At 35.9% G+C, this 23,427-nt stretch overlaps 1 protein-coding gene across 1 annotated transcript in view; it reads left to right on the forward strand.

Annotated features, from left to right (window-relative positions):
* The window catches only part of barx2 (BARX homeobox 2), a 19,516-nt gene extending 335 nt beyond the window's left edge, over positions 1–19,181 (forward strand). Inside the window, exons 1-4 of the mRNA XM_046865071.1 lie at positions 1–326; positions 9,969–10,281; positions 15,513–15,597; positions 17,249–19,181. The exon at positions 1–326 is cut by the window's left edge and continues 335 nt beyond it. Coding sequence (XP_046721027.1) covers positions 140–326; positions 9,969–10,281; positions 15,513–15,597; positions 17,249–17,542 — 879 coding nt within the window. The 5' untranslated portion in view covers positions 1–139 and the 3' untranslated portion in view covers positions 17,543–19,181. The remainder of the gene's footprint in view (positions 327–9,968; positions 10,282–15,512; positions 15,598–17,248) is intronic.
* Positions 19,182–23,427: the final 4,246 nt, after the last annotated feature.

Here is a 23,427-nt window from a genome sequence, read left to right on the forward strand (position 1 = left end):
GTGGAGCGCTTATAAAGGAGCAGAGCTTTACTATGCTTGTTTGAAGAGCGTGTGTGTGTGTGTGTGCGTGTGTATTTCTTCACTGAGCTCCTGCGTAAGTGAGTGTGTAACGCGTTAAAGCTGAGTGAAGCGGAGCACCATGCAGTGCCAAGCCGAGTTCCGGCTCGCCCAACCCGCGCAGCTCAAAGCGGCCCGGCGGCGCTACAAGACCTTCATGATCGACGAGATTCTGGCCAAGGAGACGTGCGATTACTTGGAGAAGCTCTCACTCTACTCCGTGTGTCCGTCGCTGGTGGTCCGCCCCAAAGCCCTACACTCCTGTTCCGGTAAGAGCTCTGGATTATTCAGCGCATTCAAACCTGCAGATCTCTTCTTCTCCTTCTCCTCTTCTTCTCCTTCTCCTTCTCCTCTTCTCTCCTCTCACTCTCCTCTTCCTCTCCTTTCCTTCTCATCTCCCTCTCCTTCTCCTCTCCCTCTCTCCTCTCTCTCTCCCTATCTGTCTATATGCAATGGGATGCTTTCACTGGTTTTTCAGCTGCACTTAGATCCGAAAAAAAAACCTCATATAAAAAAATTATTAATGCAACTGAACAAATGACTCGCAATTGAAACAAACGCATTATTATTATTATTATTATTATTATTATTATTATTATTATTATTAGTTTGATTTCCGCATTAGAGTTCACTTCCCACATGCTCCCACTTTGTGCAACTACTACAGCAAATGAGCGATTAGCGCGCGCGTGTATGCGTAAGCGTGTGCGTGCCTCTGCGCATTTGTTTGTGTGTGTGTGTGTGTGTGTCTGACAGTGATGAGCTAATCCGAATTTGCTTGACAAAACACGATCATATTCCAGACATTGAAGAAAACAGATACTTAGATTCGAAACATTTTTTTTTATTTTGTTTTGTCCCATTTTTTTTTCCTTAAAAAAAAAAAAAAACATAAAAAAAATCTGACTTCATCTATTTGGGGTCTGTAAACATTTTCCATCATCATATTTTACATTTTGGTATCATGATGGATCATACTGCATAATAATTTTGAGCTACAATCTTTTCCATGCGCATGGGAAAATGGGTTGATGCAATTTAATTAATAATAATAATAATAATAATAATAATAATAATAATAATAATAATAATAAGAGAAGAAGAAGAAACTAAAACAATTCCTTTATTTTGAAAAATTAAAGTTAAATTAGTTATGAAAAGCATATTTATTTTAAAATATTTGAAATTAGTTTTAATGCATATTATAAGCTGTATTGTATGTAGAAAGCTTTTAGTTATAATAACGCACAAGGCAACAGACTTTCTGATTATCATCATGAGTTGGAAACTGTTCCTCAAACACATAAAAAGTTGATTCAATGTGTGAAGAATTTTGTTCTAAATAAAGATTCGGACTAAAAAATATTTTTGCATTTTATTTTCATGGATAGAAATCTTTATTTTCCTTTTTTTAAATTGCTGTCATTTAAGTCAGAATTAAATTCAGTATTTTTTTTTTTTACAAGTTTCCTTTCCTTTCCTTTCCTTTCCTTTCCTTTCCTTTCCTTTCCTTTCCTTTCCTTTCCTTTCCTTTCCTTTCCTTTCTGTCTTTTAATTATTTAAGATTATCAACTATTTATTAATTAATTTATTAATTAATTTATTTATTTATTTATTTATTTATTGCCACATTTTTTGTATTTGCCACTATTTGCTTATTGTGCTGTTTACTTATATATAATATTTATTCTATATATTCTATATACTCTATCTATCTATCTATCTATCTATCTATCTATCTATCTATCTATCTATCTATCTATCTATCTATCTATCTATCTATCTATCTATCTATCTATCTATCTATCTAATTGATTAGACACTCTATACTCTGCACATAGTCCTCAGTTTAACAGGAACAGGCATTAATGACATTAAAATTTCGAGCCTGCATAAGGTTTGCATAAGTGCTACTTAAAGCTTGCATAATGCTCCCCAACTGACAGAAAATAATGAGACCCAAGTCTCTGCAGGCATAGAAATATGAATCCATTATATAGTTTTACAAACATTTGTCAGTTTGGATTGTAATGACACTTTCTACTGTTACGACCATCTTGATTCCTAAACGATCTCCGAATGATGCCAAAGTTAAAGCGATCGCTTACAAAACATCAGGCATTAGATTCACTGTTTTCACAATTACATCACCGGGTTAACGATTACCAGAGGGCTGCTTGTATAACTGTTTGTGGATCACAGGTGACATTTATAGATAATATGATAAAACATTACACTATTATTATCATCTGAAAGCTTCATAACTGCTGAGATGAAGTAGAATTTAAAACAATTAAGCAATTATTGTGGAAAAAAAAATAGTAATAGCAGGAAAAAGCTCAGATTGTATTCTGGATTCGCTCACAAAATAATCAAATGATTCACAAGAGCATTTGATTTAATGACAGATCTATGGTGAGCAACGCATCTCTGGAAATGGAACACCTACGCTTTTTATGACTTTACCAATAAATGGTCAGAGATTCAGAGAATTTTTTTCGGCTTTGCCATGTTTTAATCGAAGCGTTCTTTACCTGAATTATAATTTCTGCCTGTCACAATTAACTCATAATGGTTTACGTTAAATTACTTTAAAATCACTTACTTTTGCCCTAAGGCTTGAACCTTTGACTAAGAACATGTATATGAGACGCACAGCATACATGTTCTAAATAGGTATATGAGACACACACGTCCTATCTATCTATCTATCTATCTATCTATCTATCTATCTATCTATCTATCTATCTATCTATCTATCTATCTATCTATCTATCTATCTGTCTGTCTGTCTGTCTGTCTGTCTGTCTGTCTGTCTGTCTGTCTGTCTGTCTGTCTGTCTGTCTGTCTGTCTGTCTATCTATCTATCTATCTATCTATCTATCTATCTATCTATCTATCTATCTATCTATCTATCTATCTATCTATCTATCCATCTATCTATCTATCTATCTATCTATCTATCTATCTATATATCTATCTATCTATCTATCACAAATCAATGTCATGTAGAAACATGCACGACTCTATACATCAGGCAGAATGAGTACGAGTGTCGTAAAGAACAGAGGCACCACACTGTTGGTGTTAAAAGGATATACTAATGTCACCTGAAATGATTTGCTTATCACTCCTGGTGTTTACGTCTATTTTTATCTTATTGCAAATTATTTTTAAATGCTCTTGTCCGTTCAGATTGTCATCATTCCAGCAAAAGCTCAGGTTCTTACGTTCAAACCTTTTATTATTCACGTATGCAGGAACAATTCCATGCATTTTGACATCTGATCATGTTTTCCAGGTTATTTGCATGTAATTTGGGTTCGTTTCATCAAGCGAACCCATTACGTGAATAATGATTTTGTAAAAAAAAAATAATAAGTGAGAAATTCACTAAATAAATGAATCAGAAGATAAACATGCATTCATATTTTAGATTTGGATATTGTAACCATTTTAATGCCCAAAACATAGTGTTTTTTGCTGTTCTTGTGGTTGGGCTTGAGAGTTGCAGGTTAGGAGCGTCTCAATCGAATACATGCTGTCGATGGAATAAAATTAGTCCTAGCAACTGATTCCTTCTTTCTCTGGGGTTTGATTATTTTCCACAGACAAGCACATGAACTCCCAAACACATCCTGTACTCTAATAAGCCAAAGGGTAAGTGTCAGATTTTTGGCAGCTTTGGAGCTGAAGGGATTGAGTATCCAGTCCAAATATCAGAACATGGCCCTCACCATATCTTAATAAGCAGCCCTGGTGTGAGATATTCTATATGGCACTACATCAGCGGCTTGTAATTCTGAATATAGACAGTGACCATGACAGTGGTTAGTTGGCTCGCAGGCTCACAGGAGACTGCCCTCGTCTGTCATCTCTGGACCATTCTTCCCTGTTATAACCATATCTTACCAGAAGGGGCCGTTGTATCACTCACCAAAATGAATCCAGTGTGAAGCACCAGGGCTGTATTTCAGAGACAGCTTAATTTACTAATAGTTTTATGAAACATTTACACTCATTTTAAGAAATTTTTCAATTCAGCAGCAGTACCTGACTTCTTAAGAGTTCCATGGCAATGCCAGGTTGTGCATTATTTTACACTTTGGATCTAAGGCCATTCAGATATAAATCCATGTATCAATGCAGTGTAAATATAAATATAAATAAAATTATACCACAGTGCTGTTACAAGTGTTTAGAGGGTATCGATTTATTTTGAATGAAAGCAGTAGGATGTTGTAGATGATGCACACTAACAGATTAAAAACAAATGGTTGTATTGTTGATATTTTGAGGTTTTAGATTTTAACGACGGAGGTCCAGGCACAGTTTTATGACACAGAAGATTGTTAAGGATGGAGAGATTTGTGTTTCTGGTTTATTAATAAATTAACAAGCTGCATGAGAGAGAAGAAAAAAAAAAACTAAGAAATAATGTTAAAAGCTTATTTTTTGATATAATAATAATGACAAAAAAAAAACTAAATAAGACAATAAATTAAAAAAGTACTTTTACATCTTTGTCTTTAGTAGCAGCAAGAAAAAAAACATAAGTGTTTTAAGCACTACGGAGAAAGATGAGCACTTACGTCTCAGCAAAAAAAAAAAAACACTTGTTTTAAGTATTTATGTGCGGAGGTGAGAAAGATCAAAATCAGCAGAAGTGATTTTGTATTGCAGCATGGTGAAAAAGAGAGAGAGAGAGAGAGAGAGAGAGTGCCAGGGGAAGGATCTAGAAAGAACAAAATGGGTTTTTGCCTAATCTTTGTGTTTCAACATTGATGGATAATAATAAATCAAACACCGTCCCAATAAAAGAAATGTTGAACTCGAACAAGCGAAAATTTCAGTCATGTGGTCAAGTGCACAATCTAATGTACAACAATGTACATGGTGTGTGTGTGTGTATATATTTATATATATAAAATCCTATATATCTTTCTATACAGAGGGACACAATCTGATGCCATGAGTGTTGAACAGTCCACATTACATTTGGTATAATTACATTTCTTAATAATTTAGCATTAATTAAAAAAAAAAAAAAGAGAGAGAGAACGAAAACAATAACCATTTATATCTTCTCATATTAATTTCAACACATTCTACTTTTCTGGTGCCTCCAGGCCTGAAAGAACATCCACAGGCTCATGTTGCATGAGTCAAAATACTTACATAACACTTGAAAGAAATATAATCCTGATTAGTTTTTCACCCACAAGTTTTCTAGATCTTAAAAAAAAAGAAATAGCTCGAGCATTTTCTCATATCTGTCTAAACCTTTATGAATTCATAACCCTTTTAGAGAAGGTCACCTGCTGACGTTTGGGATAATTCCAGTAAAACCTTCACTGGAAAAAAAGAATAAATGACAGAGCATTAATGGATTATCTCTACGCTCAATCAGCGGTGCAATTCAAACCGTGAATGATTCTGATATTGTCAGTAATGTAAACATGAATGGGTAAAGTCGTGGTATGTAAGGATACATTTAACATCTTTCTATCATCAGTGTTCATCATTTATGCCTTGGGTTTGTTAGCTGATGAGTGAGATCTCCACTCGAGCGCCTGAAACAGCGCGTTCGGCGTTACCGAGGGTGCGAATGTAGTGTATGCCAAATGAAATCATCCTGGTGGAATCCACACACTCGAGGTGCTACAGCGAATTCGGACAGGACTGACAAGGTGCAGCCACCGGTGTAACGTTTGCTACCAGGTTCTGTTGCTGACAGTTGATCGGCGCAGGTTTCGACGTTCTCGGTTTTGTTTGCCTTAGCTTAGGCCGATGACTGACAGCCAGAGGTATTCATTTCCAGATATAAATAACGTCGCATTACAATGAGGAACTGCTCGGAAAAGTTCCCACCAAGTTAATTATAGTGTTCTTCTGTTGACGAATGTTCCTAGAAACGGGATGTTTTGGCCTTTTAAAATATTTTTGTCCTATTTGACAATGTCATAAATCATTTATTATCCACTTCGGAAAATATCACCAAGGTGTTATAATATCATTATTACTGCGTGCAGACTTTTTGAAGTAAAGCAAGCTGTAATCTACAGAGCACTGCTGGATCAGTGGTCAGGGTACTGGGCTATGGAGTTTCCCAGACAAAAAATCCCAGCATGCACTTGTACAAGACCCTTAACTCCTCTACTGTTCAATTGTGTCAAGTTTTAGTCATTTTCGATATAAACTTAAGCCAAATATGCAAAAATATAAATGAGTTCAATTTTAAAACCTGATTGTTTAGAAAGTGTGGATATTTTATCCAACAGGATGTTTAGCTCTGACTGTAACATGAACGATACGTTTATACGACTGCGTTTATTCAATTTAATTCAATTCAATTCAATTCAATTCAATTCAATTCAATTCAATTCAATTCGGTTATTTTAAATGTGTATAGCGCTTTTAACAATAGACATTGTCTCAATACTCCTTTTCAAAGATGAAGCAGTAATAATATGTTTAATATTATTATTATTATTATTATTATTATGTTGTTTCTGTAGTATATACAGAGCTTTTAAATGCCAAATTCGTCACATAATAATAAATTATTAAATTATTAATAAATTATTAATACATAGTGTTATTTAGCAAAGAAAAGATACCATCAATGATCTGTGAACTTTTGTTTTGTTAGGAGACATTTTTGTAATCTTTGTGAAAAGACTTTAGTAGTTTCCCAGTAATGGCAAGTCATACATTTTACATTTAAGGTATTTGGCATACGCCCTTATCTACACTGACTGACAATTAGCTGACATTTTTATACAACTGAGCGTTTGAGTGATGCTCAGGGGCCCGGCATTGACTTCTAGGTGCTGGGAACTTAAGATTTTTCAATCGAAAGGCCAACACATTGAGTTGTCATTATCCTTCAAGGCAACTTTCAAGATGACTTTATTTGTATTGGTTTCTTGATCATATGACAAGCTTAAACTCAAGAAAAAGACAAAAAACGATGACATTGAAAACAACTATTTGTTGTTCTTCTAACGTTAAATCGAACTATAAATGACCAAAAAAGTGTAATGCGTTGTTATTAAATTCAACTGTTTGGAAGTCGCTTTTGTATAATTGAAATATTACACTTCAAAATGTTTTGTTATTCTAAAACAATACACGCCAAGGTGGTGTCATGTGATACAGCGAACGTGAATCGCTGTTATTCCTCCCACAAGATGTGGCCATTAATTTATATAATAAAGCCATGAATGGAAATACCTGAAATACTGCATTGTAGGTTAAGTGCTGCTGTAATCATAAACAATACCCTGTTTTTATCCCAGCACTTATCATTCTTAACAATGTGCTCCTATTGAACTAGTCAGTTTGATTTTCTTTCTTCATTTTTCTTTTTTTTGTGTAAAATTGACACGGTGTAATGATTTATAATCCCGCTATCCGGTGTCACCTAGAAATGACTGTTTCTCTTTCGAGTCTTTTTTTCTTTATTATTTTGAGTTTTTTTTTCTTATCACTGTCGCCTCTGGCTAAATCAGTATCCGGATTGTCTATTGTTCAAAGAGGTGAACAAATAACCTGGAATTAAATTTAATATGAACTACACTGTGAAACGAAATAAATCCGATCGCTGTGGAAACAGGAAGCAGCATGAAGATGATTGATTGATAAATTAAGCAATAGAGTTCTGAAATTTCTACCGTGTAAGTAACAAAAGGCCATATCTTAAAGAGGGATGTTGGCTCAGATTACACAAGTCTTAGAAAAAAGGACACATTTAATATTAACTTCGAGACTTAATATATTAGTAAAAATAAAGAATAACGCTCAGATCACCATTGTAATATCACTCACACATTTTAAAAAGTGTTTAACAGAAATGCATGGTAAATAAAGTGTGTGTGTGTGTTAAGTAATTGATCCTGAGAGTTTTCATGCTTGAACTTGTGACTGAAGGTGAATATTAACATTGAGCCTTTCTAAAATGAAGTCATTCTGACACACAAAACTGTCTCCATCTTATTCTCTGGGAAACTCAAAGCAGGTTTTATCCCTCATGAAAAGCACCTTTTGGTCTTTATTAGAATAAAAATGAAAATCATGACTCCCGATGTTGCCTTATCTCTCCACCATGAACGGCTTTTCTCCTTTTCTCTCTCTATTTGTTTAAACGTTATCTCTTGAGACTGCATTTTATAAAGTCTGGCGTCTTATTGCTGTCTGACAGGCGGAGACTGAGAAAAGGGAAAAATGCGATGAGGTGAAGAGATTTAGGAGAATCATTATCGTCCAGGGGTTCAGGGGTGCCGTGTAGAACACCGCTTACATCATCAGAGCGGCTCTGCAGTTCAGTGACCTACGTCAGCCGGGTCAGACTTTTTAACGTTTTCCAACACCATTAAGGCAGAAAGGGACAGGCTATTAGTGAGGATTTAGCTCGCTTTCACCCTAATGGCTGCTTGAACTGGCCATGCAGCAGCTAAGCATGTGACAGCATCACAATTAAAGCAATCAGACGGATCCTGAGGTAAAATTTAGGGTGTTTTTTATTAATCTTCTTTAAACACTTCGCCGAACTGGAGTGAGGTATTCTACTATTGTTTTTTGATCAAATCCGACAATTTAAATCAGCTCTATCATACATTATTTGGGCAAATGTATTGGGACACCTGATTTTTTCAGCTATAAAGATTTTCCACAAAGCTGGAGAAACACAAAAAGATAAATAGGCATTTATAAATAGGCAACAGGATGTCTTTGAATGTGGTTATACTACATTTTCCCTTCACATGAACTAAGAGATACAAACCTGTTCAAACCTGACAGTGCCGCTGTGAACAAAGCAAACTCGATGCAAATATGGTTTTAATGGTTAGGACTGGAAGGTCTTTACTGGTCTGCTATAGAGCTCTAAACTCAACCAAGTTAAATACCTGTGGAATTAATTGCACCCCAGGCCTTTTTACCCTGCATTAGTACCAGATTAAGGCCCTCGTGGATGACTGAACATAAATCTCTACAAGAACAGTCCAAAATCTAGAACATCTTAGCAGAAAAGTGGAGTTTATTATAAAAAATGGAGACCTTATGTGGAATCGGATGGTTTTGAAAAGCACAAGCAAATATTATGGTCAGGTTTCCACAAATTCTTGTCCATATAGTGTACAAAATTCCAAATTAAAGTCGTTCCTGCTTCCACAATTCACTCTCCCTGTGTTCATTCTGGTGTGTGAGGTTTTGCTTCTTTATGAGTTTTAAACCTCTTGTTCTTTTGGCTGATATCATTGTTAAACATTTGTTTCTAAAAAGAAGGACGTGGTTAATCTTGAATGGGTTAAAATGTCAACAAAAAGGTTTAATAATGATCTTATATTGGGTTTCCTGTTATCTTTTGCAATCTTGTAGTGTCAATGTAATAATGTAGGTATTGTAGTAAACTCAAATTGATGTAATAATCATGGCAGTTGTTTTTCCCCCCCACATATACAATCAACTTTTGTATTAATTCTCTGATTAGCATGGCTATAATAATAACGGCTTTTGGAAGACGCCAAAAAGAGCCACTTGCAATTATCTTATTCATACAACTGAGCAGCTGTGTGTTAAGGGCCTTACTCAAGGACCCCAGCAGTGGCAGCATAATGGTGGTGGGATTTGAACTTCAAAAGTCCTCTCCGCCTCTCCCCTGTGACCTAATGCTTTGCTTTTTATTCGTCATTTAGTAACATTGAATAATTTCATGACATTTAAATCTCAGTGATATGATTCTGTGTATTATTACATAATCCCTTCTATTTTCTCTAAGTTCTTTTTAATTCTTGTTTAAATAGACACGTAATATCTTACTTAAATTATTTTGTCTGACTATGTCTAATAAGTGACCTTCATTTGCAAAAAAGCAAACAAACTAAAAAAAACAATATGTATTTCTGCAGGCCCGTCATCACTCAGCACATACCCCTTGCTGTCTGTCATCACCCGTCAGCCCCCAAGCGGTCTGGCACAAATTCCCCAGCCCTCACCATCTGGCCGGGTCGCCCACCTGCCCATAGTGTCGCCCCAGCATGCACTGCCAGGTGAGCCAGTGCCCAGCGAGACGCCTGTCAGTATCAGTAGCGAATCAGACACGGAACACAGCGTCACCCGGCTGAAGAAACCACGTCGCAGTCGTACCATTTTCACCGAGCTGCAGCTCATGGGTCTGGAGAAGAAGTTTCAGAAGCAGAAATACCTCTCCACTCCTGACAGGTCAGCACACCTGCTATACATCATTGTTATTCAATGCCTCTCATTTCGCAAAGTAAGTTACAAAGATTATGTTTAGATTTAGCAATCATATATATATATATATATATATATATATATATATATATATATATATATATATATATATATATATGCAGTACAGACCAAAAGTTTGGACACACCTTCTCATTCAAAGAGTTTTCTTTATTTTCATGACTATGAAAATTGTAGATTCACACTGAAGGCATCAACACTATGAATTAACACATGTGGAATTATATATGGAATTATATACATAACAAAAAAGTGTGAAACAACTGAAAATGTCATTCTAGGTTCTTCAAAGTAGCCACCTTTTGCTTTGATTACTGCTTTGCACACTCTTGACATTCTCTTGATGAGCTTCAAGAGGTAGTCACCTGAAATGGTCTTCCAACAGTCTTGAAGGAGTTTCCCGAGAGATGCTTGGCACTTGTTGGCCCTTTTGCCTTCACTCTGCGGTCCAGCTCACCCCTAACCCATCTCGATTGGGTTCCAGGCCTCCAGGTCATCTGGCGCAGCACCCCATCACTCTCCTTCTTGGTCAAATAGCCCTTGATGCCTTCAGTGTGACTCTACAATTTTCATAGTCATGAAAATAAAGAAAACTCTTTGAATGAGAAGGTGTGTCCAAACTTTTGGTCTGTACTATATATATATATATATATATATATATATACATACTATATACTATATAGCAAAAAAGTTAAGGCAACATGATTAAGAACATCCTATTCAGTTCTTATTTGCTTTTACAATAACCACCTGTTTTTGGGGAAGATGTTGGAGTGTACTTTAGAGAGATTTGTGCTTATTCAACCACAAGGGTTAGTGAAGTCTGTTACTGATGTAGGTGAGGCCTGGAGTGCATTCAGCATTTACATTCGTGCCAAAGGAGTTCAATAATGTTCAGGTTAGAGCTCTATATCTGGCCACTCAAGAGGTCCAACCGATGTAAACCATATCTTTCTGGAGCTGGCTTTTTGCACTGGGGCACTGTAAAGTTTTCCGAATTCAAATGAGATGAAAATGTAATGCTACGTCATGCTTAGATATCTATACAATTTTGTGCCTCCACAATACAATTGTGGTAACAGTTTATAAAAGAATCACACAGAACTCACCACTGGGGGTGCTATTTGCAAACAGTGCTTGGACCCTAAAGTCTGCTATATACAACTATAATATTAGATTTTATCTGTTATGTGTGCGCTTCTATCTACACTTTTTAACAGATTCAATTTGTATTTTTATCATTAACAATGAAATATGAATATTATTTCATATAACATTAAAATGTTAGATATTTAGACACTGCAGCTTAAGCAGTTCATCACCTGTGAACAAGTGAACCGATTAAAAAATAGCTGTAAATAACGAGATTGGAACTAAAAATCATAAAGACACCCACAAACCAACATCTGGATTATTCTGCATTTAAGGGAAGAGCAGTTAATTTGGTACTAGTATGTGAGCATTACTGTAGAAATCAATTAAAGAGTGAACAATCACCTGTTTTTTTCCTTTATTTGAACATATTTTTGTCAGCAATATAATTTATTTATCAGTCATACATTGTGGTGTAATATCCTTTAAGAAACAAGAATGTACATGTTAGTATGGAACACATTTTCATAGCCTGAGCAACATAAAAAAGCAAAAAAAATAATACTAAAGCAGATGCTGGAAACGGAATGGCATTGATTATCACTGTGACGTTTAGATTTATACTTTTGGGAACGTGTCAAACACGGTTAACCTGCATGAGCCAGAACATTAGGTACCTCATGTTCTAGTCGAGAGAATACTAACATTTGAACCTTGGGCTTTCGAATAGCTGACCAGAAAACCCTTTAAAAAAAAGAAACACTACCCCCATTCAAGAGAGCAGGGACACATGCCAATAACAGCAAACAGAAATGTATTGCACTGATTCCATGCCGATAATTTAATATACACACAGGTGTATATAAAACACTTTTGGAGCTTTGTACAATGAGATGATGTAATCCGCGTGTCTTAGGTCGCCTCTTGTGGGTCGTTCCTACTCAGCCGTAGCACATTTTCCATTTTATTTCAGACTTCATGTTTGGCCCTACTGAACATACTTCCATTATGGCATAGGCTGAGTTTAAAAACTTGAGATAGAAAATCAAAAGTCTGTCCATGAAGGAACGTTTCAAGTTTGACAGACAGACAATTTATCTTAGTTTTTAGGGGCCTGTTCAGTTTCAGGACAGATTTACTCATTTGAAAAAAATTGAGGGGAAAATCCGCTGAATCAGTCCAAGACATTTTGCACTGTTTTTCTCGTGAGGAACCATTAAAACTTTTTTGTAGAACCCTACATCTGTGTTTCCTTATTATGCAAGGTTCAAATACTTTTAAGGAGCTAAGTACAGTTAAGTATTCAATAGCAAAGAGCTCCTACTCTTTCCAAGATTCAAGAGTCAAGATATTTTATTTCTCACAAACATAGTTATATGCAGAATACAACTTTCCGTGAAATGATAACCTGATCGGCTGCTCGGGAATCGTGCATTAAGTAAAAGGTCTATAAATATAAAAGTGTGAGAGGAAAAAAGTACTAAATTTGACATTATATATTATATAATGGTGGTATTAAAGAAAAGTGCAAATATTTTTAGAAGTGCAAAGGAAGTACTAAGCAAAACACGGATGTAAACCAGACCAAAATTATTATGTAAAAACAAACACTTTTATATACTGTATCTTAATCCATACAGTATGTCTGTTGAAACAGACATAAAAAATGTTATTCATAAAAGTAAAATCTTGTTTTGCATGTTCTCCCCATGGTTTCCTCTGTTCCTCGGGTTTCCTCCCACCACCCAAATACATGCCAGCAAGTGGATTGGCAAAGCTAAACTGGTATCCAGGGTTATACTGTCCTCGGACCTAGTGGTATAAACCAGATCAGGATAAAGCAGGTGCACATTTTCTGCACCGTGATATAATTAAAGAAAAACACACTTTCATAACTAAACACTCTCACGGGTAACGTAAACAATGCCTCCGGTTTGTAAGGTTCCAAATTAAGGCAGAGACGACTTGGCTGCACATTTCTTACACTGCTCCACACTCACTTACTCACACACACAAACACACACACACACACACACACACACACATACACACACACACACACACACACACACACATACACACAAATCTGATACCTGATACCTGAATCAGTCTGAAGTGAACTAATTAAAATCCCATCTGAATGAAGAACATAAACTGGGGGAAATCCCCATCCTCAGGGTCTAGGAAGGATGGGATCACCATATTGCTGGTCTGTTTGTTCGCTCTCTCTCTCTCTCTCTCTCTCTCTCTCTCTCTCTCTCTCTCTTGTGTCTCCCGTGCAATGTGTTTTTTGGCTCCCAAGCTCAGCAGCCACAGCCGAAAGTGTGCAAGTGGCCACATAATCAAAGCCTCATAAAAGAAACAGTAAACATTCCAACATACACATTTTTACCATTTATATAATTCAGTTCTAATCATTTTTCTTTTACTTTTATAAGGTACAGATGATTACTATCATCATTGTCTATTGAGTTTAATATAAGCCTAAAGAGACACATGGTGTATGGTGTTTTTGCGACTTATTTGAGTTTCAGGTTTATTCTTTATGAGTGGCCAATATCAGACAGGATGTACAGTTCATTTTATTTATATCTGAACCCCAGAAAAGAGAGAGTGAAACAAAGTGTGATTTGCTCGACTCCAACAGATCTACAGTGTGCATCTAAAATCAAAGTGACATCAAGTGTTTGACTCTCTGGCTGGAAGAGGCAGTACGGTAGAACTAGTTAATCCTTTGGGGCTGTTGCAAGCTACTTTGAAGGGAAGACATGGCAGGAATCTCTGTGTGATCGTTTGATAGCACGGCTGTTTAATACCGCGCTCTGTGCATGGTCCAGGCCAGCCATGGCTATCGCATTACCGCCAAACCAATTGCTGAATTAGTCATGGAAATCTTGCCGGAGTGGCCAGAGGATGTCCGGCTGCCTTGAAGAAAGCAATGAGCTTGTATGATAGGATTACCTTTTTTTCCCCTGTATAGATAAATGACACAATTGAGTGGAAGGTCTGCAACTACAGTCAGTCTGGGAAGACTATTCTAGACAGAACAGTGTGTCCTCCTTTGATATGTCTCTGCAGTGTTACTGATTATGCTGTGATTAGATGGACATCTGGACCGGCAGAGACGGCCACCCACTCGGTTTTATGTGTTGGATAACAACAGATGACTTTTGGGATGTGTGTTTGTAGTCTTCCTCGTCTGCTGCCATGTTAATAGGATTATGCTTATTTAAGTGGAGATTCCTCACAGGACAATGGGCATCCTTGAAGCATATGTATTTAGGTCTGGGTGCATACTCACCATATGGTGTGCACGGGCATGGCTAGTTGTTTTTTTTTCCTACTAGCATCCATGATTGAGTTTTGTGCTTAACTGTACTTTACTGTATTCTTTCCGGTTTTGCCAATATTTCCTTTTTTTGTCCAGAAATATTAGCATTTTCTTAATATTTATATATTATTTAAAATAGTTCCCACCAACAGCCAGACCATGCCCTTGGTGCACCAGAAGGTTATAGTTAGTTTGTGGAAAATGTGATATGTGGATTATTAGGGCAAGTCAGAGCAAAATAATTATTATTTAAGTCATGAGTGGAAAACAAGAAATAAAACATATGGACTGAAAAACCCCAGTAACGTACAATATTGTTAGCAAGATTTTGTAACAGTCAGTCAAGTTGCAAACACAGAACGTGTGAACACAATCAGTAACAGACGGATTAGAGGACAGGGGTGGAGAGAGAACTACGGGGGAACATCAGAAAACAAATTTGATTCGTACGGTGATGCGAATGGCAAATCTGCGACTTTCAGGGTATTTTTGGTAGTGAAGCAGATGACAGTATTTGGAAAAGACACTATTAAGATGATTTGTAATGCTAAGAAAGATGCAAACCACTTAATGTCTTTGTTTCCTTTAAAAAAAATATATCTTTTGTAAAAATCATTAAGAATTCTGCAATTTTTGAAGTAAAAAATAAAAAATAGCACTGACATCCATTCTTCTCAGCATTTCTTGATGATCATTTGTGGGAATTTTCTTACAATTAATCTTGATTTGTCCTTTATGTGTGTTTGTGTATATACAGATTGGACCTGGCTCAGTCTCTTGGTCTTTCCCAGCTCCAGGTCAAGACTTGGTACCAGAACAGACGCATGAAATGGAAGAAACTGGTAAGTCCACTGTAGTAGCCTTGGTATAATACAATATAATATAATACAAGACATTTTTTCTGTTTTAGAGACCACCATTTAAGCACACATTTAACATACAGGCATGGACTGAATAAGACAATAGATTAATACGAACATGATTACAACTAACACAACTAAATGACCAAGCATAGAAGACCACTTTGGCCAATGAAAGAAAGTGGCATAATAGTGCAGTAATTGTCTAGTTGGTTAAACAACCATACTGCACATGGGAATGTGGGTGGAAAAGTGTAATTATACAAAAATCTGATCTTACTTAATGCTAATATACTTAATTTGGTGCTTTGAAGGCAATGGTATTAAATTTTGCCCAAACCGTCATGCCATTTACCAAAATATAAAGATATACTAATGACATTTCTGCCACACCCACACACATCATGATCTTCTGCCAAAAATGCCGCCAAGAATATCCCTGGGAGAAAACAAGAACCTAAACATAGAAATAAGATGTCTTCATCATAAAAGAATCATAAAAATGATAAATTCTGAAAATAAAATCATATAAAACTATTTTTAAAACGGATTTATAACCAACTTGATTATTTTATATAATTGTTATGAAGTTCTGTTAAATTAGTATTATATACTATATTCAGTCCAGTTTGTGTCTCAATCTCATGTCCCTGTGTCTTAATACAGTAAATGCACATTCTACTTTTTTATGCATGTATCCCATTTATATAAAACTATCAGGTTTAATAGGTTGATCAAGTTGATCATGTGATAGCGTTGATTTGCACAGGTCATTGCTGGGTGTTATTTTTTGGAGAGAATGTCTATGTAAAGTTTGTCAGCTTCAGTAAGTCATTTAGTTATAAAAACAAACAAAAGAATTGGCTAGGAAATGTTTCTCTCAATTGCTAGTCAATAATAATAAAAATAGTAATGACATCTTGTTTTCTATTGGCTCATAACAAGAAGGTTTACAAACTGACTACATAAAAAACAAGTAATCAATGCCAGATTTTACTTCCCATGTCCTTTCCCCTTCAGTAAATTGGCTTTTCTTGCTTCAAACTATTTTAATTTGTGTTTGTTCTGATGACTGGCTTGAGGTTTTCATGTGTGTTCTAAATTAAACAAATGCACTTCTACTCAATGCACTTGTGTTTGGCTCATTCAAATATTCTACATCAGTAATGTACTGCACTGTGAACCTGGAAAGTAATATATATGTAACAAGCTTGACAAAAAAAATTGCTATCCTGGATACGGAGCATCATCTTTACCTCATCATTTAGTCTGTATTTAATAACTTATAAAGTCAAGGAAAAATAGACCATCGAGTTGCAGAGCAGAAATTCGAACCCTACCATTAAAAATCCATTAGACATATTTTACCCTTTTCACTATATATATATAAATATTGTCAAAAAAAGCTTTACCCTAGAGGCAGTACTTTTAAGTGTGTTTAAGTGTGTGTGTTGGGAGACATGAAAGATTTAGGACACGGTGCAGATCTGCGTCAGCGCGGCCACAATCTCATCCGAAATGAATGACCGCACATTTTCCCTTAATCACTATAATAACCACATTGACCCGTGCCCTCGTTTCTCGTTTGTCACCATCCCATTAATGAGAATCTTGTGTCTTTGTGTGTCTTCAGGTGCTTAAAGGAGGGCACGAGGCCCCTACGAAGCCGAAAGGTCGACCCAAGAAGAACTCCATCCCCACCACAGAGGAGATCGAGGCAGAGGAACGACGGCTTTCCCAGCTGGCCAAGGAAGAAGAGAGGCTGAGAGATGGAGTTCGCTCTGAGGTCCAGGAGCAATTAAAAAAACAGGCAGAAGCGTTTCAGTCGCATCCACAAGACCTGAGTGCAAGTGGGCAGAGTAAGATTCTTCATCCTGTAGAGTCCTCTGATGATGAACAGGTTCCCCAGTTAACACCAGAGAGCTAAATCAGCATCTACACTGTGCCAAAGACTGAGAGTACCAAAAGTAATTAGTGGCTCCGCTCACCATATCGACAAAGACGTTAAAAGACATTCGGTCTTGATTAAGGAGCAGTGCTTCACGTTGCTTTACATGCTATTTAGGCTCCTTTTTTCAGTATTTTATGATCACCTGTGTGCAGCCACTTCAGCAAAATTCTCCTCATGCTGGTACCCCGGTGTATCAAACGGACAAACAGAAAGTGTTTATGTTTGATTTTTTATTAGCGATTTGCTCTCAGACATCATAATGCCTGCCTACTTTATTGCTTTAGTTGAATTTGTGTCGTCCATGTACAGCCGTGTCTCGTTCACTGCCAAAGATCATAATCTGAAGCATTAAAATGCCCTCAGAGGTAATAGTGCCATCACAGTAGTTTTTTTTTTGCTTTTTTTTTTTTTTTTGCTTTTTTTTTTTTTTAAATGCCGGAAATGAATGAACACTAATGTACATTTATAAAGGTGTTTTTTGTTTTTTCACATGGCTTTGCAAAGGGGTCCGGGTGTTAAAAGTAAACTAATACAAATAACATTTACGGCTTAATTAATAATTTTTTTTCTGAAAATGATTATTATTATTTATATAATATTTTATGAAATATTAATATTTCCAAAGCACAACTAAAATCTGTTTTTATATCCAAAAAAATGTGGAAATTAAAAAAGAAAATTTTTTTTTGCATTTTCAGCATTGAGGTACATGAAAGGTTTCCAAGACACATTTAAATACTTTATAAAATGTTTAAAAATATTTTTTTCCCATCCATACTTTATTTTCTTTGTTTTTCTTTCTATTTTCTTTTCATTTTTTCTTTATTCTTTTTCGATTTTCTTTGCTTCTTTGTAAAGCTAAAATTTTGGATTTTTGTAAACATAAACTACATTTGAGTAATTGATGTTTTGTATTTATTGTGTGTGTGTCGGATTTAAGCTTCATGTACACTGTATAAAACCCCTGCACAGTAACGTCTTCATCTAAAATATCCGGGATGATGTTATGGACAGTGTAAAGTAATGTGTTCAGGGTTTTTTTTCCTCTGTGTTAATGTGTTTTGGAGCTGAAATGGGCAGGCCATTTATGACAGCCAGGCTTTTACACCTTAAATAAATCCTCTTTACCTGTCAGAGACATGGACAAATTCATAAATCATCGTGGCGGCCGGTAAAACGAGGAAACTGACAAACGTGTATGTGTGTACAGGAGGCAGTGTGGCCTGAGGCAGACACACACACACACACACACACACACACACACACACACACACACCTCCACCCTGCTGACTGACAATCGACTAAACTGAGACCTGTGCAGCATGCTTCCAGCTCCTGGCTCAATTCTGCCTTTTGTAAAAAAAATATATATATTGTAAAGCTGTTGTATTATTATTATAATTTTTTTTTTACAGTTTGCTTAAAAATATATCTATCACTACAACCTGGAATATAGATTGACAAAAAAACCTGGAAAAAGTCGACTAGAAATATTTGGTAGAAGTTGGATTTTTTCCCCTTCCCGTCTCACCCAAACTGTAATTCCAACCCTTAGTGTGTGTGTGGTTTTTTTGGCATATTTAATGACATTTAATAAAGATGCTAATCATTTACATCAGTGTCAAGAGTCACTCAGAGGTGTGTTAAGCCTTTAAATGTATATGCTGTCGAAACTACCGACTTTCGTTTGAACGGTAATGATTTCTTTACTGTTCTGTCAAACTCTCACATTCTGCCAACTTTGTGAAATAAGTGGTAATTAGCGCCACTGCTAATGTAGCAACATAAATAAAACCTGTTAAAATAATGATAACGCAACTCTATAATTTATAAATATAAATATATAAAAAATATACTCTATATCGACAAAACAGATGCATTGTCATGTTGAAATAGGATTGGATCTCCTAGTTCCTAGAAAGAGTGTAATACTTGTTAATATTAATGAAATATTATATATTCAATTCTCATAGGGCCTGTTTACAGTTTTTTATAAGGAATCATTGGCAAGTTTATGCATTATAAACAAAAGAAGTGCAGTCATAATGATTTTTGCATTCTACCCCATTCTACCCCATTCTACTCCAGCTTACTCTTTGGTCATACATCCTGTGTTTCCCTAATGTGTCTCTACCGTTTTCACAATCATGACCTTACATTTTTTTTCTCCCAAAAGGTTTGCTGAATAGGGATTACTTCATTCATAAAACTTACATAACTTAATTAATCCGTTCTTGTGTTACAGCAAGTTAGCACAAACCCATCGCTTATTAATAATGCTTTTGTCCTCTTCTGCACAAATAATTTCTCTTCGCTTCTGATTCACAAACGCAGCACAACCTGTTCATTTACAAATAAACAGAAGAGCTAAGGTGTGTTGTAACACGTCTTAATCTCCCCCAACACTTCCTCCCTGCTGCCCTATTTTAAACATGAACAATTCTGTAGCGAGCCCATCCAACAGGTTTGGAGTGTGTAACGTATTTGTGTGGGCTGATGGCATTCATAGATGATTGGTAGAATAAATATTATGAGCTAACAGTACACTTCTACACCCTGTGCACATACACACATACAAACAGCATGCTTTCAGCCAACAGCTACAATTAATGCTTCTACTTTCAATTGTGTGTCTGTGTTTTTCTAGAATGTGCCTTGCATTTAGATCATACTGTTCTTTCTTGCAGTGCTTGTAATGGCACATGCATGTCATTGTGTATATATATATATATATATATATATATATATATATATATATATATATATATATATATATATATATATATATATATATATATATATATATATATATATATATATATATATATATATATATATATATATATATATATGTGTGTGTGTGCCTGTGCATTGCACTTATGTATAAGCATGTTTGCATGTGTGTGTAAGGTAAAGATGTGGCTGAAAGCTGGCCTCAGGCAAAATAAGACAGGTAATGCCGCTTAAAAGTAAAGCCCCGGAAACTAAATGGCACTCCTGAAAAAAGTGCACTGCTTGTACTCGCCTTTTTCAGCTAATATGACGCAAGAGTCAGTGGGTCACTAGAGAGATTTAAAATCATTTACAGAAGCTCAGAAGCAGCCTTACATGGCAATTATTGTTGCTTTAAACAGTTATTTGCAGTAAAGTGGAACGTGTAAAAGAAAGAGACGGTGATACTGTAGACAGGGGATGCATTCTTTAACGCAACGAAAAGCAAACTTTGCTTAAGCAAGCATTAAATTATAGACTTGTCTGGTTGACATTGAATCCATGGACAAAAATTACAAGAGATTCTTGAGATCTTCTATTACATGCTAATGATATCATCCGGTTTTGTGCCACTGACCACAAAAAGTTTTGGCATTAAAACAATTTCCTTAATAAAAATCTCATATTGTGAGCACTGCTATAAGCACTTGTGAGCACTGCTATCCAAAAACAGGATGTTGTATGATGAGGTAAAAGTCACTTGACAGAGGACGTTCATGCTCGATTCGAAGAATACTTATGTTTATGCTTATGTTATCTACTCCATTTTGTGGATTGTCATCATGTGATCTGATCGCCTGTAGAGTTTGTTCCAGATTTTAATTGTGATTGCTTCTAATATTTAAAAAAATCATTGCTATTTATTCATTTATGACATATTTTTGTTTTACAGTAGCATTGAAATGAGTTTGACGTCACCACAAAACAGAGACATGGGCACTAGAATTAAACAATACACAAATATATCTTGTATGTAAGCAAGACAGAAAGTGCAAATGCTGACAACTGCTAAATCTAATAAGCCACTGGCAGCGCAGCGACTATTGGTTTTGGCTGTGAGTCCCAGCTAAGAATCAGAGATTAAGCTGAGAATAAATGGCTGACTTAATGAAAGACTGTGGTCTTAGCAACATTTCATTCTCATGACAATAGAGAAGCTCAAAGTGCTGAGTACAGAAAGAAAACAAACCTCAGCACTCGATTTACTTAGGCCTTTCAAATGGGCGTGAGTGGCGTGGATATCTGGTTTGGCTACGTGATTGATTCAACTGAAAATGTATTAGAAAATACATATTTGTCTTTTACTATTAAACAAACCAGACTATATTTCTCCTCTATATCAGAATCAATGTTTCACAATTCATCCCCAACAAAACTAATTACTATTGCTTGCCAGTCCATCATAGTGCATCAATCACACACTCAATTCCATTCATAGTGGACTAACCCAATCAACATAGTGGCATATATTTAGGCGATAGAACAAACCTGAGAACCTGGATTAAACCCAGAAAATTGTGCCAAATTCCATTTAGACTGTAACTTGAGCTCAGGCTTGAACAAACAATTCAATTTCTGATTGACAAAACGAAATGGCCCATATGTACATATTGACATAGAATAAATTTTCCCAGCTGTGGTTTTACAGGAGAATCCTATATTATATAGCTAGCCAGAGGCTTTAATTTTACTTCAATATCTTCATGTAAACAGGAATTAAATTTCATTATCTTAATTATTATGCCCTATATTGCATTTGCTTTTGTTTCTTTCCCACCTTTGGGTACATAATTAGTCAAATTATGGTTCAAAATAATTACATTTAAATCAACTAGCAGATCTGGTCTTGTCTGACATGGTCTGTTTTTAATATTTGTTAGCATTAGCACTGAGAAGACTAGGTTCTAAACATGACTGAAGAGTGATGGCATTTGGTTTTATTCATTCTGATAAATCCAAACCAAACATACACTCCTAGGACAAAAAGATTCCACTGAGAACCTTAAATAATCTTCAGTTTGTTTATTTTGGGCGAAAAAACCTTTAAAGCTCCCTACTTTAAAAGAATTTCCTTTCAGTACTGGTTCCATGTCGAACCTCTTTACTAAGCTATACCTATTAATCTTTCAAGAACTCTAGAGAGCCCTTTTTTGGTATCCTAGCAGTAAATGGTTGCTGAAAGGTTCCAGCGTTGGTCCTCAGCCAGTCCTGAGGTTTGGATTTTAACCGCCAGCACCCAACCCTGAACATTAACCATTAAGCAAACATTTTTCTTTTGAAGGTTTCATATGACTGACACAAATATCCTCCTATCCTCCAGATAAAGGCAAGAGAAGGGTCTCGTAATTGTGTTTTGGTACAGCAGGCCTCAGCAGGTCTATGGCATTCTGGGTAATTGTTGTGCAGCAAGGTAAGAATGGGTTATGGAAACAGCCTGAAGGTAGAACAGCCCCAAATGTTGAGGATGTCATTTTCTTTCCTGGCCCCTAAGTTCAGCTCAGGGTCAGATGAGGAGTTGTAACGCCAAACCCACATCCAGTTCTCTGACCTCCCATCATCCTTTTCCAAAATAAAGAAATGAACATGCACACTTTCACCTGTCAGCTTAGCTTGAACTCTGGTGGCTACAGATCAGCAATGAAAGAAAAACTCGCTCAAACATCCGCATGTCCGCCTCTTTCTCTGTTATGATAGGGTAATTGCTGAAACCACAGTGCATCCAGATCGGAGGTTCCTCCCCTAAACCACTGTAACAATGGCCCACTTGTTTTCTAGTGGATGAAAACCTGTCATTAGCATGAACATAACAAGTTGGAATATAAAAGCAATGGTTAAATATTTACGCAAAGGAAAGATTATGTTTTAAAACCTCAACCTGTGTTTTCTTCGCCTATAAATATAAAATAGAACGAGGGTTAGGGTTAGGGTTATTATGAAGAATTACATTTTTAGATTCTGATTGACCATAAATCATATATATATATATATATATATATATATATATATATATATATGTTTTAATGTGCTCATCTGAAAACAAGTCATTTGTCTGAATATGTTATTGTTTCTTTAGTAACAACTCATTATTT

Source organism: Silurus meridionalis, chromosome 13, assembly GCF_014805685.1.
Source record: "Silurus meridionalis isolate SWU-2019-XX chromosome 13, ASM1480568v1, whole genome shotgun sequence".
NCBI classification, from domain to species: Eukaryota; Metazoa; Chordata; class Actinopteri; order Siluriformes; family Siluridae; genus Silurus; species Silurus meridionalis.